Source organism: Rosa rugosa, chromosome 2, assembly GCF_958449725.1.
Source record: "Rosa rugosa chromosome 2, drRosRugo1.1, whole genome shotgun sequence".
NCBI classification, from domain to species: domain Eukaryota; kingdom Viridiplantae; phylum Streptophyta; class Magnoliopsida; order Rosales; family Rosaceae; genus Rosa; species Rosa rugosa.
This window is the reverse complement of record NC_084821.1, coordinates 12,531,710-12,551,059: the sequence shown is the minus strand read 5'-3', so window position 1 is coordinate 12,551,059 and position 19,350 is coordinate 12,531,710. Positions and strand designations below refer to the sequence as shown.

The 19,350-nt window shown below is 36.9% G+C and overlaps 1 protein-coding gene and 3 long non-coding RNA genes across 17 annotated transcripts; all 4 read left to right on the top strand.

Moving 5' to 3' along the window:
• Positions 1-3,754: 3,754 nt before the first annotated feature.
• LOC133733508 (serpin-ZX-like) lies at positions 3,755-5,199 on the top strand. Its single transcript, XM_062161130.1, has one exon. It carries the CDS (start codon positions 3,842-3,844, stop codon positions 5,054-5,056), a length of 1,215 nt encoding a protein of 404 aa, XP_062017114.1. The 5' UTR covers positions 3,755-3,841; the 3' UTR covers positions 5,057-5,199.
• Positions 5,200-7,846: 2,647 nt separating this feature from the next.
• Positions 7,847-9,432, top strand: LOC133734262 (uncharacterized). 4 transcript variants are annotated; one of them, XR_009858183.1, is made up of 5 exons: positions 7,847-8,263; positions 8,390-8,487; positions 8,821-8,975; positions 9,060-9,210; positions 9,322-9,432. It is a non-coding gene; the product is annotated as an uncharacterized LOC133734262 (long non-coding RNA). The 4 variants fall into 4 exon arrangements; XR_009858180.1 differs by having other exon boundaries at positions 8,390-8,975; XR_009858181.1 differs by having other exon boundaries at positions 8,390-8,975; positions 9,319-9,432.
• Positions 9,433-9,607: 175 nt separating this feature from the next.
• On the top strand, positions 9,608-11,751 carry LOC133734264 (uncharacterized). Its single transcript, XR_009858195.1, has 3 exons — positions 9,608-9,660; positions 9,786-9,872; positions 11,497-11,751. It is a non-coding gene; the product is annotated as an uncharacterized LOC133734264 (long non-coding RNA).
• A 731-nt stretch (positions 11,752-12,482) lies between these two features.
• On the top strand, positions 12,483-18,279 carry LOC133734263 (uncharacterized). Of its 11 annotated transcripts, none has more exons than XR_009858187.1 (9): positions 12,490-12,587; positions 12,681-12,732; positions 13,350-14,008; positions 14,983-15,039; positions 15,256-15,420; positions 16,101-16,333; positions 17,207-17,252; positions 17,564-17,628; positions 17,737-18,279. It is a non-coding gene; the product is annotated as an uncharacterized LOC133734263 (long non-coding RNA). The 11 variants fall into 11 exon arrangements; XR_009858190.1 differs by having other exon boundaries at positions 17,549-17,628; XR_009858193.1 differs by lacking the exons at positions 17,207-17,252; positions 17,564-17,628; positions 17,737-18,279 and having other exon boundaries at positions 13,350-13,501; positions 13,844-14,008; positions 16,101-17,196.
• The last annotated feature ends 1,071 nt before the right edge of the window (positions 18,280-19,350 follow it).

Below are 19,350 nucleotides of genomic sequence, written 5' to 3'. Positions count from 1 at the left end.
AGATCCCAAAGGCCTTCCTTTCTTCTTCTTTGTCCCCGGCAGCTCAAGTACTGGCATCATGACCTCAGCCGGCACCAACATACCTCTAGGGCTTTCCACAAGGCCCAGAGACTTAGCACTGAATTTAGAAGAAAATTCAGGCATCTTCACTTTCTTTGCAGAAGCAACCGGACTGGTTTTACCTTTAAGGAAGTCAGACATCAAAAATTGCAATTTGTGTGGGGAGGGAAAAGGTCTACCTCGTTTAGCCTGGCTCTCAGTCTCAACCGGCACAATAGCACGGGAATTCTCATCACTGGCTACCCTTGATTCAGCATTCCTGATGATCACCGGTCGCCTAGGCCTGCTGGACTCAACACCACCAAACAGGGAACGCCCCACTGGTGGCAGGATAGGAGTAGTGATGCCCCGAAACCTGAAAGTCCCTTCCTTGAACTGAGGACCATGGAATCCCAGAAACTGATTAGTGAGCTCGAGCTTTCGGGCCACAGATTGCTCAACAGTCTTGACACTAGATGGTACAGTGTCTGGCTTGCATGGACCATTCTCATGGAAAACACGAGCACAAATATCACACTCGCCTACTAGATTTTCAAACAGAAATTGTACCTCCTGCTCAACCCCTCGAGCAAACTTTAGGGTTTTTGTCGGAAAGAAAGGCTTCAAGATTGAATGGGAGACACGAACCCTAATCTCTCCCGTAGCATCAAACAACTTTCCATCGATGTCCAGGTACTTCCCTGCAACAGAGGCTATATTGGCAATAGTTTTCCGTTGTTCATATGCCGGTGGCATATTTGTTATGCGAACCCAGAAGAATAGGTCTTGCATTGGTATTGATTGCAGCGGAGCAATACCATCATATGGCTGCATCACGACCAGAGCTCGGCCAAAACTCCAAGGCCCCCCCATCATCACCTTCCTGCAGTCACTGCGAAGGTCAAAAGAGAACAAGAACCGAGTTGGAGTCCTTTGTTGGACGGTAAAACCCTGGTTCAGTACCCAAACACGCCTGAAATGACGTCTCAGGTCCATGGCTGTTGTCGGTTTTGGGGAGAGCGGCCATGCAAGGAGATAGAACTGCGATGTTCGCTGCGCACCTCCATCCGACATAGCAGAGATGTCAACCACATCATTGCTCGCAATGGCGAGCGAAGTGGCGAAACTTCTGGTGACAGAGTCAATATTAGACATGCTAGGTAGTGAGGCCGGCGGAAATCCGGTTGATTTGGCTGCAGAAAGGGCGACACAGAGGCCGGAATTAGGAGCTAGGGTTTCTAGGGGTTGGGCGGCCGTGAGAGCCTTTAGGGTTTTCTCTTACAGAAAGAAAGACCGGTGGGTTTCCGGAGAAGTTAGCCCCCTTCAAGCTAGGTTTTTTAAAGTTTTCCTCTTCTGATTAATTTAGTCAGATTGGATAAGGATAAAGACTAATTTTCACTAGCCACATATCGCGAGAGGTGACGATAATCTCAGAATTTCGCGAAAATTTCAAATATTTCCTGAAATATCGAAAAAATTTCTAATATTTTCGGAAATATCGCGAAATTTCGAAAATTTCTAATATTTTCGGAAATATCGCGAAATTTCGAAAATTTCTCCCGATATTCTCTTGGTAAGTCAAAGATATATCGAGACTCTAAAAAAAAAGGAAATATCTTTAAAATTTTGAGGATATTATCGATTTTTCAGTCCTTAATTTAGGCGTTGAGAATTTAAGTTTAGTATGACGGAAGTTTTTTTTAATGCTATCATTCTTTTAATAAAGTCATATTTTCTTCAGAGTTGGAAGTTGGGTTAGGAAATACTCTTTGTTTTGTAGCTGTTGTCATGTCGATGAGATCATGCTGGTCCCCCTCGAGCCTCAAGACAGTGAAACACCAGACACCGTCATGCGGCAGTCATGCCAAGTGTTTTTTCCAAGATGAGGCAAAAGGTAATTGATTTGCAGCCTCCGAGGCTCTGACGAAGGAAGAAAAATTATTCAAAGCTTCGCAGTGAAGCTCAAGGTGATTGATACTGATCAGACTATATGAAGCGACCGAAGTTCAGAATCTTCACACATCATTCCTGAGCGTGAATGGACTCGCTAAAAGCAAAATATCTCTACTACGAAGGTATAGGCTCCAAACCTAACGTGAGATTTGTGCAGGATATTTACGCAAAGACATAAATGATCTTAACGTAGGATAATGATGAGACTGGTGATACTTTTTTTGACCAGACTGATGAGTGATGGGGCTATTAAATTTCTAGAGTTATTAACCAAAATCATAACTCTGTTGGGAAGCACAATACCCTTCTTTTCAGGGGAATTCAAGCGAAAATATCTTATCTTTCAATGAAGCTCAATACTCGTTGTTTTATGGGTTAATTTAGATAATCCCGTAATCCGCATAGATAATCCCTAAGGCTTCGTTTGGTTCACAGAAAGGAAAGTAATTCCTTTATCTTTTCTATGGGAAGGGAAATGATTTCCCAATAACTTTCTATTCCGATGTTTGGTAACATAAGGAAAGTTATCAGGAAAGTTGGTAAATAATGTAATAAAAAAATATGTTGTGAGTAATAAATACAAGAAAAGAAGAAGGGGAAAGTGATTTCTTTAAAATTTGGAAGGAAGTCAAGGAACCACTTTCCCCCTTATTTTCTCTTCCTTCATGAAATAATTTCCTTGCAGGAAAGGAATTTTCCTGATACATACTTTCTGAGAACCAAACGTGGCTTAAAGCTCATCTCTGTTGCACCACTTCTGACCAAAGAAAAAAAAATCTCTGTTTCACCTCTGCCAAAATCTCCTTGCGTAAAGCTTGAAAAATTTATTTGAGTGGTCAAATCAGAGCCAGAACGCAGAAGTGATGTCGCTCTCCTTCTTGGAGTTTTTCCAGATTCATAGTACAAAACCAACTAGAGGGTAGCAAACTTTTGGTAACATTAAGTTGATACTATACAAAACGCGCATGGAAGGACAACAGTAGGCCGCCCGGGTTAATTTTCTTTTTGGTGGTTTGCTTTATTATTATTATGAGCTAAATTTTTAAATTTATAAAAATTCCAATGAAAATTTCGAGCGTGAATTGAAATCTTTCTATATATCAATTGATATTAGTATTTAAAGGTAGTTTTCAATATATTTTCACTTTCATTCAAATATTGGTAGGGTGAAATCTCGTTAGTTTTGTTAGTTTCATAAAGGAACTTGAATCATTGACTATATTCAGTATATTGTAGCTAGGAAGCATCATGAAACGGAAATTAAAACAAAATTTGCAAGTTTGTGATCAAGCGGAAACGAGGAGATAGTTTATGCGAAGATATGATCTACTGTAATGATAAAGATGAGAGTGGCAATACAATAAATCTACTTCAATTAAAGGTCTTTATTCTAGATATAGAACGACTTACAGAAGAGTTCGAGGAGCAGATTAAGAAATACATTGAGAAACAACTTCTACCCTCTACAGTTCTTAAGTTAATCTTCCTCATATAAATTGACAATAAGTTTTTTGTTTCAATAAAGACTTCTAGTCTGGTCTCTATGCAGAATTGCAGATGGAATAATTTGTTTTTTTTTTTTTTTCCTTCTCTCTCTTTTATCTTTTGAATTTTCAAAAAAATTGAAGATCTATCGTCAGTCTAGTGACGTATTGCCTTGCATTTAAATTTCAAATTGATGTTTGCCGAGATGAGAGATCCCTTAAAATAGGGGAACCCCTATTACTAAATGATAACAGTCAGTCAGCTGGACCATGATCCATTAAAAACCCACGGTAAAACAACCCAATTTCACTTCGTTTACACCTACATCAGCCGAACCCTAAGCAGCCCTACCGTCCTAACAGCGATGGATCCTAAAGAATCTGTCGCCAGCCAAACCAACGTCGCACTAGAGTTAACCAAGCAACTGTTGCTGACTGAATTCAAGGACAAGAACATGGTGTTCTCGCCGCTTTCCCTCCACATCGTTCTGAGCCTGATAGCTTCTGGGACAAGGGGCCCTTGTCTGGATCAGTTTCTCTCTTTCCTCAAGTCCAGATCCACCCACCACCTCAACTCCCTCGCTCATGACCTCGTCACTTTCGTTTTAGCCGATGGATCACCCGGCAGTGACGACAGTATTCATCCCGGCGGTCCTGGTCCTCGTTTGTCCTTTGCCAATGGCGTTTGGGTCGACGAGTCTCTTCCTTTCAAGCCTTATTTCAAACATGTAGTGGACACTGCTTACATGGCGGCTCTAAAGGAGGTCAACTTCAAGTCTAACCCTGACCAAGTAGGTATGGAAGTGAATTCTTGGGCTGAGAAGGAGACTAACGGCCTCATCAAAGAGATTCTTCCTCCAAATTCAGTCGACATCTACACGAAGCTCATCTTTGCAAATGCTTTATACTTCAAAGCATATTGGGTTAATAAGTTTTTTGATACAGAAACAAAAAAGCGTAACTTCTACCTTCTGGATGGGAGCTCGGTTAAAGCAGTTCCTTTTATGAGAGGCGGGGGCTACCAGTATATACGTGCTTTTAAAGGCTTCAAAGTCTTGAGGCTTCCTTACCGACAAATTGGAGTTTACCCCCGGTGTTTCTCTATGTACTTTTACCTTCCCGATGCAAGAGATGGGCTGCCAGCTTTGGTTGAGAGAGTTTGTTCTGAATCTGGATTTTTAGATAGCCATGTTCCCCATAATAAGCTTTATGTGGGTAAAATGTCAATCCCAAAGTTTAAGATTTCTTCTGGTTTTGAAGCTTCAGAAGTCATGAAGAGGTCAGGCCTGGTGCTGCCTTTCACTTTTGATCCTCTTAAAGGAGGTAATGTGACAGAGATGGTGGAGTCTCCTGCCGGTGAGGACCCATACGTCTCGGCAATATTTCATAAGTCGTGTATCGAAATTGATGAAGAAGGTACGGTAGCTTCAGCTGTTACTGTTGCTACGCTTTCTGGTGGGGGTGCTCCTCCTGTGGAAATAGACTTTGTGGCGAATCACCCATTCATGTTTTTCATCAGAGAAGACAGTACCGGAACAGTGTTGTTCATGGGGCAAGTGCTCAATCCCCTTGCTGGCTGATTCATGTTCTTTGTCCTTGCTACTTTGTGTTTTATGTCATTCCTGCTTTTGTATGTTTAGTCATCCTTTGTTTGGTCGTGAACTTAATTTATGGGATATTAATTAAGTAGTTCTATGGCTTCTATCAGATTAATATCTGTGTTGACGGGTGAATTGGTGTTTCATTTGGTTTATTATATGTATATGAATTGAGTTTTTTTTTGGTAAATTAGATTAAGAAGCCTCTCGAGCAACCGTGTTTACAACATCAAATAAAAGAGCTCTAGCAGCTACATGCCTACACTAGAGGCAGAATTGGTCCAACAAAAATCAGGAAAAATTTCACAAATGGTCACTCAACTATGACTCATTCGACACTTTGGTCACTCAAGTTTCAAATATATCACTTTGGTCACTCAACTATTACATTGTCAATCACTTTAGTCGCCCAAATAGTATTTTTTTTAATGAAAAAAATTAACAAAGTGACCAAAGTGATTGACAGTGTAGTAGTTAAGTGATCAAAGTGATATATTTGAAACTTAAATGACCAAAGTGTCGAATGAGTCATAGTTGAGTGACCATTTGTGAAATTCTCCCACAAAAACCATTTAATGATGTATGTCCTAGGTTTGCAAATAGTGTCCAGCCGCAAAATTTACTTCTCTGAGGACGTGTTTAAAAGAGATTTGAGTCCAGAATCCAGCAAGGCTTCATATGTGTTATATGAAATCAGGTTTGCAAAACATGAGTAACGCAAATAGGTGTTACTCACTTACTCATGAAAGTAATTATTAATATTTTCACATGGGGAAGAAATTGGAATTCGGAAGCAAGTGATCCTACTTCTGTATGATTGGAATTGGTTTCATGGACAATCAAAAGTTATGATTAGAGCTTTTTAGAACTGAAATGTGAATCCATGTCGTTCTTTCCCTAGCGGAGCCAAATCTCTTTTGGAGAACCTCAAACTATCTTAAGATGCTGAAATTTGACACCTGATGGTGTTACTCGTGGAACTTATTAATATTTTGATTATTTTCCACTAATTGGAAGTAATTCCTTACTAACAATGTTAGCTTGAAGGTCTTGTTGAACATTTTGTACACAAGTGCGGAAATGATAATGATTTCGTTGATGCTGTCTTAAATTTCTTGACTATCTCAATTTGGAACAATGGTTAGGCTTTTCTCATACTTCACTTCAGTTGGAAACTTGGAATTGGTTGCACGGACAACTAAAATGGAAGTGCTGAGAGTTTTAATTTAAAGCTTTTACGAACTAAAGAATGCCAATCCGTGTTGTTCCTTCCCTGCAGTGGAGCTTAATCTCTTTCGGAGAGCCTCAAACTAAAATTTAAGTGCTCCAAATTGGCGTGCACCAGTTGTGTTGTTGGAGAGTGTGTAAGTTAAAAAGTTTCACAGAAACTATTTGTTACGAGTTGCTTCCTGTGCAGAAGCTAGAAGGGGAGGATGTCTTTTACTGTTCAAGTTTTTGGACTCCACTTGGGTTTAAAGCTAGATGAGGGATAACTCTTTGGAAGGCTGCGTTGATCGGTTGTACAAAATTGTTCACGATGTCGATGAGCAAATAATAGTTCATTGAAGTCAAATACACAAGGAAATGATAGCGAGCCCCAAGGTTTTCCTTTGATGTTTGCTATCAGAGCTCTTGAATTTATGAATCCTGTAATGGAGACTCCAAATCGAATTCTAGAATTTATGACATGTCATGTAACCAGTCAAATTCGTAGACTCCAAATCTCATCGTAATGACAAGGTAGCACGCTCGTGGATTCTTGAAAGGACCGGAATGTTCATGGTACTGGACGACTGATGGTCTCAATGGAAGTCCTATATCCACAATTTTTGGCGTCCCTGAATTCGAAAGAAGATCTCACCGACATTGAGGTACAAGTTGCTCTTATACACAAGGAGGTGATCAGTTTGTCAATTGCCATTCATACTTTGACAGTTGACACAAATGGTGCTTGCATACTCGAACGCTCATAAGCAAGGCAGATCCAGAAGCTTTAAAGGAGAGGGTTAGCTTGAGCATAATGACCTTAATATAAGAAGAGCTTAACCTTATTACAGATTGACACATGCATTATTACCTAAAATCGAGCATTTAAGCTCAAACTAGTTGAATCTCACTTATTAGATTTTTTCTTTTCAAAGAAAAATTACTTGGGTTATAGTAAATTATGTGCAAGAAACACGTCCATAATCAATTGACAATAGTTAGAGAGACCCAAACCTTGAATTTTATTGCAGATTTAACTTTTCAAATATGGATAACAATCTACATTCTCGCACGTCCTTTAACGTATGATGAGTTTTAAGGCATACACGTGAACAATTTATATTTAGTAACCTGAAGCATGTTTAGTTATTGAGTATATAAATGTGAGCAAACTAACTGTGATGCTATAATAAAGTAATTAGATATTCAGAATCAAAATCAATTAATAATGGTTGAAAATGCCCAAACCAGGTCTCTTTTTTTTAATGTGGCACAAGCACTCCACGTTATCACAGTATTTTCTGTTACATTCTAGTTTCTGTATTTGTTCTTTGCTTTGTGATACCTGTATGTTGTATGATTTCAATCTTATCTTCCCTTCTATCGACTTTAATGAAGGAATAAAAAAGAAAAATGTAGGAGTTGCAAAATATTGTCTTACAAGTACTCGCATCATCTTCTTTTACTTTTTGTATGCCCGGTTACCTTTCATATACCAAAACAATAATACCTCACTATTTCTTCAAAGTAATTCTATTTACTATATACTAAAGATGGGTTACTGTTCATAGACACTGTTTCTAAGCGTTGTTGAAGTGACGGCTCCAGCCGAGCCGGTCATGGATGAAAAACCGATTTTGTCCCTGCTTCCTCTCTGTTGCCCGACACCTGTCTACCGTCTCAAAACTCCCGCTTCTTTCTTCTCGACACCTGTCTGCTGCTCAGTGCTTTCGTGTCTTCGCTACTTCGCTGCACAGACAGGTGGAGAAAGAGAGAGAGATAGCGAAGGAGGTGGTACTGTTTGTTGGCATCTACAATTCGGATTCGATCTTCCCTGTGTAAATCTGGAAGTCTCTATCTACACGGAGAGAGGTGTCTATCTACAGTAATATTTGCTAAGCCAGATTATCGGGTTTACTGATCGATCAAAGCTGGATAGAGTTTGGGTTCTTCTTGATAACGTTCAGTCTTCCAGATTATCAGGTTTGGTTATCGATCAAAGCTTGATAGAGTTAGAGTTTCTTTTGATAGAGTTTGGGTTTCTATTTCATATTAGACCTGATGAAATTTTTTTTTCTTTTGGGATTTTGTTGTTCGTCGAGCACACAGAAAAAGAGAGGGAGAAGAGGACGGGGGAAGAAGGAAAAGAAGTAGAAGAGAGAGACCAGAAACTTTAGCTTGCTTGCCTGAGAGAAAACAAGTGGAAAGTATTTTTTTAATCTTGAATTTTCTGATTGAAATTGTTTCTGGGTTTGATTGTAGTGTGTTTCAAACAAGGAAAAGTAAAGTTTTTGTACTTTGTTTGCTTTTGATTGTTCACTTTTGATATGTGAATTGGGGTTTGATTTATTGTTTTCTGATCAGCATCTTTTGTCATTTCGATTTTGTGATTGCTTTTTGATGTAATTTTTGTTGCATCTTTTAGATAAGTTTCTTTACGATCAGTTCGTTATAGTTTGAAAAAGAGTGAGAGGATTTCTGAGTATTTGATTTCTCTGAATGAAATTTGGTTTATGGTGTTTAATTGAACTGATTTACAGAAAGTGCTGGATTATTCAGTTTTGTTTTGCTGGTCAGGAAGCTGGATAAGCAACATGTCCACTACTTTTCCGTTTCTGGAAGCCTCCATCAACATCACCCTTTTCTCTTGCCGACATCAGGATTACCCATCAACATCAGCACTGATCAAAACTTGGTAAGATTTTAACTTGATACAATCAGCACAAATATGTACTTACTGACGCGTATGCTTGCACTTGCAATTGTGTTATAAGCACAGAGCATTACATGTTCATGGTCTTGGCTGGGTGGATCTATAATTATACGACATCAAAGAAGAGAAAGTGACCCCTTGATATATGCTGGTCCAATTTAAAGTTATGAGGTTGTCTTTTTGAAGCGGTTTTCTTCTACCATACCTTTGATCACTGGTGAGTTTTGTTCATGTGTCTTTTTGAGCTATTTGATATACTGATCTGTGTATTTAGTGCGGTTATGATGTGGATTTTGATATATTGGTAACATGATGTTTAATCTAGCAGGTTATTTTTGTTTATGAGAGGATAAGTGCTTATCATTCACCAATTGCAAGAGTGGGTTTTTATTTGCATTTGAGGATTTTCGGCAACATTACTTGCAACCGATTTGCGGGTAATTCCATTTCTGATGTTGCATGTCATGATTGTGTCTGTGATCCTTTGATTTACGGTTTCTTTGTTGGGTGGTTTTTGGATTTACATGTGCTGTTGTGTTCAATTTCTGTCTAGATTTTCAAGTTATGTAGATATCTGGGTTTCTTGATTAAATTCATCCATGATGGTCGCATGTGTTCTTCAAAGGTTGATGAGGCCATGAGCAATAAGTGACATGTCTTCTTCGTGGTAATAGGCGTGAAACACCGAGGCAATTTTTTTCCCTTTTCCTCTGTTTTTAGTTGATTCGTTTTTCACTTTAGATTAATTGTTTAAAGCTTCAATTTTTGTTTTGATTTGTTTGTACTTTGTAGTATTCTTTGCCTCCTCAAGTGGGAAGGAGTTGGGAAAGTGGAAATCCCCATGAGGCTGTAGACTTCTGGGGTTTGACCAAAACCTAGGTGAGCAAAACTTCCCAAAGTTTGATTCTTTATCTCTCAGATTTTCATTTGGTTGTGGAAACAGTTTGTTGGGTTTTGATTCAATTGGTCTGTTTTGGGTTTGATTGCTGTGTGTGAGTGGATTGATTGTCACAATACTTCAGGATCTGAATTGGGTGTTTTGGTAAGAGAAAGTTTGAAAATTGGGTTTATAGAAAGGGAAAGATTACATTTTTATGCCATATAATTGAGAGCTTAGAGCTACATTGAGGGTCTGAATTTGTTTTGTTTTGCTATTTCTTTTGTCTTACTTTTTGTTTTGTGGAATTTCTGAAGTGCAAGGTGTAGCAGATCAGATTAGTTTATAGGTGTCTTCAGATTAAGCTACTCTGGTACAAGGACTAGGACTACCCTGAGAATAAGTTAATGTGTTGGAACCATTATAGATTAATGTGTTGAAACAAGGTCTACGTTGAGAATTTGTTTTCAAAGATAGTGATATGTGTGTGTGTCTGTGTGCTGTACTTTTGTTGGATGCATATTTTTACCCTTTTTTTTTTGGGTTTATATCAGTTGAGCTGAAAAAGGACCAGTAATTACTCAAAACTTAATTGGGGTGTGATCGATCAGGTGAAAACTGGTTGTAAAACTTTGGGTTTAGTTATAAGATCTGTGGTGTTGGCAATAGCAACCTTTTTAGAACAGTAATTAGCTCTACATATTTAAGTAGAATTATGGGAAATCAGGTAGAATTGGGTGGGGCATATATGGCATTCAGATCAATCCTCTTGATCGAACATATAATTATGCAGTTTCCTGCCACAAGGCTGGAATACTGGACTGTTCAAAAGCAAAAGCATGTGAATTTGATTCAGTAAATCTGTGCATGATCCAATTATATTATGGTCAATTTGTCCAATTAACTCTACAGCTATCATTATGATTGAGTCTGCCAAAAATTGCATGTGGTCAGATTATTGCTATCACCATATAGTTATACACATTACTCATGACTAGCTTAACAATAATCATCAAACCAGTACTACTTGAAGCTCAAGTTCATATGCCATATGATTCATGTGTATACATTCACTACACACACATATATATGCTGCATCATACATATATCTCATATATAAATAATTGTAAGTAACTCTACGTGAACATTAGAACCTATGTTTTTCATATTAATTATCATGGAAAACATGTTTATCATAGTATCAAACAGTGGTTTGGGTTGATGAGAATATTAAAGATGGCTCCTTCATCCTAACAGAGATACCAGAGCCTCAATCTTTGAAAATTATATATATTTGCATCAACATATTAGATGCTATTACCCATCTAAATTCCGTTTTTTCTTTTTAGCCTAATAAAGATAAGATCAAAAGAATCACTGTTAATTCATATCTAAATATTTGGGGTAGCATGTATTATACAGCTTTGCTTAATTATCATGGAAAACCATTTAACTTTCTGCCAACATATTAACTTTCTGTGCTGATTTGCTTTTGTATTTTCAGTTTAAATGAATTCCAGAGTTTGTCAGTCCTTGCTATTTATTGTAGATAGGCTACATACATTTCAACTCCATTTTTCCACTCATAAATTCTTTCACACCTTTTATAACTTCTTGCTTTCACAGTGATACAGAGACAAGCATTGAATCAGCGGCCTCAACACCAGACACTCTGAATTTATTTACTATATACTAGAGCTCCTGTAACTGTACTGTTCTTAGGAACAGTACATATCAGCAGTGGAATGACGGTTTTGCCCCCGAAGAATGTAGCGAGAGAGAGAGGCTCTGAGATACAAGCGTGGCAGCCATCAAGCTGTCCGATAGAAGCGAGTATCGACCGCATCAATCAGGATCTGAGATACGTAGGACGAGTAGGAGAGGTTGGTTTTCTATGCTTATTTGCCAGATTTGAGATTTTCAATTTTTGATTTGATGTCGTCGTAGGTTGCTGGGGGGTGGGAAAGAGAAGAGGAGGGATTCAAGATTGTGGTGGACTTCGGGGGAAGAGTTTGGGTTTGTTTCCGGAGAGGTGGATTCGAAAATTTAGATCGAGTTTGGGGGATAGCTTTTAGCAGGAAAGGAGGTGTGTGTTTGTATGTGTTTGGCTTCCCTTGCTTATGTGTCTACATCCATGATCATAAGTGAGAAAGAGACACCCTTCAGTAATTCACATCTTCAGTGTAGTGAGGCTGGCATACTTTTAATTAGTTAAAGCACCATGTAGCATCACTCACTGTCTTAGGGACTGGCCTGATTTCTTATGCTTCCTTTTTGGTTGATAACCATGTTGTGCATTAGTAAAATATCTCTTACGTATTGAACTATATGTACGTATTGAATTATGCTATCAATTGTTTTGAATGGTATCTTATGGTAAGTGAGCTGGTGTTTAGCCAGTTCAAATTTGTTTGATATTTTTTTTGTCAGTTCAGCTTTAGGGATAATGAATTCTATTTTTGTAATTCCTGTTGTAAATTTTTGAAACTACTTTGAAATCTTTCATATGTTACAATGTTCACAGTGTGTGCACAGTGATCAAGCCCTTCATTGATGTGGGACGATCGATTTTCTTTTTGTGGGTTTTTGGTTTTGTAATAGTCATCTTCACTTTTTCAAGGAAAGTGATAGTTCGTGCTCTTGAAGAAAATGCTAGAGCTTCCTACAATTTGGACACTCTTTGAACTACAGAGCCGTTTGAGAAAGAACCAATTCAGGTAAAGTTGAAGTGGACAAATTTTTTTTTTGTTTTTACACAATCGGCATCACATACTAATCCTTTTGCATGGATACGATGCTCCCTTGAAAAGTCATGCTATGAAGTAGCTACACATGTTGCTGTCATGAATTTGTTATTTGATGGTAAGTCCTCATAAAGCATGCTCCTATTCAGTTCCACATGCCATAATAAGCACACTTGATCTTCCTGATATCGTAAAATTTAAACAGTCCTGTAGTACAATTGCTTTCTGATGTTTTAGATTGTACAGTGCATATTATTTATGTTTCATAATTGTTAGTTTATTACATGGAACAAGAACCTGTAGGTTGTTTTGTTTAGCATTATTACTAAAAGGCATTTCGAAATCAAAACACTGCTGATGACAAATTTATGCTGAAGGAATATTAAGCCTATTATATGTCAACAGGTGAATTGAAAGTATAAATAAAACTACATTTGTTCCTTTTATTTAGGTTGAGTTAAATGGAGCACTTGAAACCCCGTGTTAGCAAGGATTTAGTGCATGGTCATAGAGAATGTTGGGATTTTATCTGCAAGCCTTTTCCATCATATCTGCTTTCCTTATTCTACAGAGTACATCATTCCAGGGTTGTATACAGAATTACAGATCAAATTAAAATATGTTCGTGAACACACCAAGTCAAACAAGTCAGAGATAATAATCTGTGCCATTAAGTAACCTCAATGCAATATCTCTGTAACCTAAATGTACTAATACATATTATAACTTTTCCAGATGCTGATGAAAAAAGTTTATGCATTGATGAAAGCCATGGAGCGGAGTCTATGAAAATAAAGAAAGAAAGAAGCCGTAGCTAAAGATAGAGAAGCTGCAGCAGCTAAGGTGGATGCTAACAAAAAGAACAGAATTATAAACTCATCTAAGAGGTTGTAATTACTTTTCAACAGCCTCAATACCATTCTTTCCTTTTGTATTTTGCTTCTGTTGCAGCATCCCTTTCAAACATTAAAAATTTCAAATCTGATCACCTGAATATATGATTGATTTTATGATTTACTTCTAATTGCTGGGGGTAACAAAAGCATCTTGAATGTTTGCTTACACGAGATTTATTGAAGATCATGTGGAGATTTAGTCTTTATGAGCAATGTGTTCTATTTTTTATATTAAGAACAATCCAACTGCTGTATACCACTACAGCTAAATTAATCAACTACAAAACCCGCAGCAGTTATTTTTTCTCTTTCGGCTCTCTTCTCCCCCTTCAGAAAGTGATAGCCACGGATTGCGACAGAGAGAGAGAGAGGTATTCTGTGTCTTCTGGGTCCCTTCACTATTCTGCGAGAGAGAGAACGAGGGAGTGAAGGCTGATCCGAGAGAGAGGAAGAACAGGGAACGGGAAGAGGAAGAAGAATTTGATACACCAAGTTGAGGTAATGACTTTTTTCCTGAAATTTCAGTTCCTGATTGATGGTTTGGTTTGCCATGCATGCTGGGTATATGCGGGAATTGGATTTCAGAATTTGTTTTTCTTTTTCTCTGTTTGAGTTGAAAGCTCTGTGGGTTTTGAAGTAGTGGGTAGCTGAGATTTAAGAGCATCTGAGATGAAGTCCATGAAGGTAGATGGCTATAGGAAATGTTTTTGATGGCTCGGTTTTGACGGATTTTCCCTTTTATAAGTTATAACTTTCAATTTATCTCCTGTATTTGTAGCTTGAGTTTCCAATAAATTAGTTAGAGCTGTCTTCTTTTTATTAGAAATTGCTTTTTGAAACTTGATCAAAATTGTAGAGCCAGAGGATGTAGTTTAAGTTGATGAATGACTAATTGGCCGGTAGATGTACTGATTGTATTATTGCTGTCCTGTTTTATAGTTCGATGAAAACCTATGCAATTTTAGTTTATCATTAACTTTTAGGTATATTTGTTCGTCTCTTAGTCCGATTTGGTTGAGTTTTCTGTGGACTTTGGTTGTTCAGCTCTGAGGAGTTGTGGAGCCTTACAATGTCCTTTTTATTAGACCAAACCAACTTAAGAATAATAGGATACTAAATGCGTCTTTCCTTTGAAAAAAATTTCTTATGAAATAAGCTTACTGGATCCAACATTACTACTTATGAAGCACATACCCAGAGTTTCTTATCAATTCTTTCTGTCTTATATCTACTTGCAATTTTTAGAAAACCATACTGCATGAAAGATACTACTGTGAAGTGTGAATCTATGATATGGGTACGGGTAGTTTTTATCAACAAACAACATTTTTATCTCTCATTTGAAGATTTGGAGCAAAAGTTATAAGGAAAGGGAAGCTGAAAACTTTAGTTTATGCATTTCCTCATTTCACACATACTGAAGAACACGTTCATTCCTAAGCAGAAGAAGATCATCTTCTTCAAATTTGCAGGTATGACAAATCAAAATGATAGTTGGGCCGACAGCAAAGGGATCTTCATTTTAAGAGGTATTTGCTTGGTTTCTTCGGTCTAATTCTTCTTATCTGACTCATTTTGGGGTTGGGCTCTTAGATTGTTTTTCATTTGATCTTAGCGTTAGCATCTACAACTAGAGCCCAAGATGGTATCTTTTATTTAACAAATTTAATATATCACCGAGGTATATATATTTGTAGTTAGTCTGCATGCCGAACTGAGTCACTAATTTTCTACTCTCTGTTTAGGCTTCCAACAAAGCTTTTGCTGATGCATATGCGGTGACGGCAGTTAGCCAAGAAGTTGTTCATCCGGAAAGTTCCAATTAAAAGAAGCAGAGTTCAAAGCTCCGTCTATCTAAGCTTCTATATATATAAATGAAAGAGAGGGGAGGATTTACTATTGTTCATCAGGTAAAGCCCAAATATTTCATGGTTAAGAATTTTGGAGATGATATGTTGTGGTTAGAAAGAAAAATTGAGTTAACTACATGTTTTTCCTTCTGAGTTCATCAAAATTTTAACTTCTGGTTAGAAAGAAAAAGTCTCACATTTCCAATAAGCAAGACAGGCTTGGACATCCCCATAATCAATAGGTGGCCTTAGTTATTTTGCCATGAATAAGGGGAGCGGCAATGTGTTTTTCTAAGTTATCTGTTAACACAGAGCCACTTATACTCACTATTGGAACAAGAGTAATAATGGTGTGGCTCATTAAGCTTTTCAGAGTAGTCCTAAAGTCCAAATAACCTTTAGCAAGCTCAAAGATATCGCAACAGCTACTCCAGTTCTTTTGAAAGAAAAGCAGCAGGAAACCCTCACTCCCAGAGGTTTATAGCCTCCAATTGAGAGTAAGGTTTTTCATGAAGACATCGTCATAACTAATCTCACAGTATAGAGAATTTATGATCTGCAAGGAAAGTTAGAAACACATCAATATTAAAAGCTGTATACTTTTAGGTGTATGATCTGCAACGAAAATTATAGTTGCAATTCGATCTGTTTGTGGATAAAGAAACTAAATCGAAATGTAGTTTACAAGCTAGCTACTTTATCTTATTGTAATCCGTATAAACCATTGTTCTTTTATCTAGGCTGTTGGCACTAACAGAACTGAGCCAAATCCTAAAGGTGAAAAACCCATAAGCATTGATATAGAGAACATCTGAGAAATATATGAGCTGAAGACACAAATGCAACTTCTAAAAGTTCCTCACAAGATGACCAGACAAAGAGGGACTCAGATTACTCTTCAAATGAGAATTGGCGCCATGATGAGCCATTATCTGTATCTGCCATCCTATTACCAATTAATCATTTTGAATTGGTAAGCCTATAGAAGACAGAAATGTGCCTGCGTTTATCCAGTTGATGATTTTGTACTGAATTATTATGGGATTACCTGGACAGGAGATTGTTGATTGCTATGTATAAGCAGGGTTTAATTTTATGTGTTGGATATTTATCTACAATTTACATAATATATGCAGTTCATACTCTGTTCTGTAAATTACTCCCTCCTGGAAATTTCATTTGGGTGTTGACTAATTCACTATAGAAACAAAGAGTAGCCTTTTTACAGTTATTAAATTTTGATAACAAGATTCAACCATTTATCCTGTAGTGACTGATCAAGCATTTATAATTTATATCAAATATAATAGCAACATGATCAAACTATCGTGCTAGCAATTTGTCCTAACTAAATACCACATGTCTCAATAATAGAGCTCCTGCAACTTCTAGGTGTCTGTTCCTTTAATTACGCTGTTTTACTCACAAAATTTGTATCAGCATTCCTATTTACTTTTAATAAATTAGTCTCCAGCATAATGGTGTGAGCATGTATAAAAAAAATGATCTTTGGTATCTCTGTTATGCTCAACAAGTCACCACTAAAATCTTTGCCAGCCTAAAGCACTCTGATACAATCATAAACATGCCAGAGGAAAATCCTGCTGAAAATAATATGGTGACTAAATCCCTTCCTATATTTGATTTGATTTTGTAGTTTTTTTTTTTCATTTTCTTTATGTTATTTGTTGCTGGGATGTCATTATTTCCAGTTTCTGTCGATCATCATTGGGATTTGTTTGTAGTCTTGAAAGTTTTCGTGCTTTTGAGGCTGAAATTGTTACCTTTTTAATGTTTTGGTGTCATGATCTTCTGATTTCATTCCTTGGCCCTTTCAAATTTGTAGGGTTGCAGTTTTTAAATATTGAGGCAGCCAAACCATTTTGATTAAGGTAATTGAACTTATTGGATTATCTCTGCAAATAAACTAAAATGATCAATCTCTTAACATTTGGTCCTTTTTGGTTTTTTCTATTATCGAAATTTTTTTACAGATAGATAGTGCAGATAAGATTGATCTGTTTGGATCTTCTATTGTTGTTAGTTTGTGCAAATGAAACACTTCTTTTTATAGTCTTACATTGTCTTATAACCATAGTTGTTAATAATATGATTAATATCCAAAGTTCCTAATTAGCATTTTCATTGTTATGAAAAAGTTTTATCACTGATATGCCTAAGATGTCAGGTTGTGTTTATGCAGAATGATCATGTGGTATTTGGTGCCTGCCACACTATCTTCACTACTTATTATGCCTTAGTCAGAGGGTATGTAAAACTATTTGATATGCTCAAAGTTTAATAAATTTTAGACATCCTGTATTATTTTTGCAATATCTTCCTTTAATATTTTTGACAAGTAATATTTATCTCCAGCATAGTTTCATCTCAATTGATGGACTTTGGTATGGTGTTAAGAACATCGAGTAGTGGAGCCGAGTTGGAAGAAATTATAGACCAACTTCAATGGCATAGGTTCTCTCAAGAAGAATGTGCCAACATTGATACAGTTATTGGCATTGAGAAAAAAAAAAAAAAACTAAAAACCAAGTCAAGCCATATGGTCTAGATAATGAAACTACTGGAGAGCGGATAAAGATCCAAATATAGCGGTACCTGAAGATGGGATTCTGGAAGAGTGTCAGAACGAGGACATCTTTTATGGGAATGATAGATAACCTTTTGTTGCATGCGATTGTTTAGCTATTTCACATTTCTTCTGTACGCTTGATTTGCATAGTTTGGATTCACTTTCAGCTTTAATATACTATGCTCTTGAACCTCTCTATGTTCGATCTCTTTGGTGTAGAAAAAGATGGTCAAAACAATGGCCATTTTAGGTTTTAGGTCTGCAGCATGTTTTGGATTTTGGAGACTTCAAATCACTGTTAGATTAATGCTCAAGGCTTCTTTTTTTTTTTTTTTTTTTGGGATGAGTTTTTCTCTATTTTCCTTTTGTAATTTGTGAAATAATGACAATTTCAGTTAACGCTTCTTAGATTATGAGTTACTCTATTACGTATGAATTTAGGAAAACAATCCCGCGCGGTTGTGCGGGGCCCACTTGCTAGTTGTGTACCAAATTCCAATGTTACGGCCACACAAATCTTTTAGTTCTAGCTTGCCACGAACAGCATCAGCATCACCATCACCACCGTTTCTTCCTCAAGCTTCCACCCCTCATTTCCTCCCTAAGCCAACCCTATTACAACTTAGACAAGTCACTAGAGTTTGGGTCAGACACATAAATTAGATGTCCTTAAATAATTTTATAATTATTAGTGAAAAAGACGTGATGGCCAAGCCTCCCATGGGGTTTGTAGCCATCAAAAAAAAATTAAATACATTCATACAATGCATTTATAATTGCATATAGTCGCATAGATGATAATTTTAGTTTAGCAACTTACCACTTAATTATTCATCCATATTAAATATCATAATTCTATTATGGATATACAACTTTAGAGATGTTACATTGTAAATAGGTTTATTATAAGATATTTTAGTCTATGTGAAAGTTTCATTCAAAAATATAATTTTATAAATACAATTAATATGATTTTTTTTTAACCGAAATTTTCACCGAAATCAAAAGTTTCTCCCAAATTTCCTTAAATTTGAAGTACTGAAATTGAAATTTGAATCCTTGCATGGAATGGAAGTGTTACAAGTAGGATTACAACACTAAGAGGAGCCATAGACTATATATATATATATATATATATATATATATATATATATATATATATATATATATATATATATATATATTGTTTGAGCCCAAAAGTATTTTTGGCAATATCCTTCAGAGGATTGAGCATAGCGGGCCGATACCTGAGGCCCGAAAATAAGTCTGCTATGGTTTTGGGTTACAGCTTCGCCCATTCCAGAGTCCATGAGAAAAATGAGCTCTTATAGGATTTAAGTGGCAGAAACCAATTAGGAATATTCATTCAATAATCCTTCTATGGCAAGGAACTACCGAAA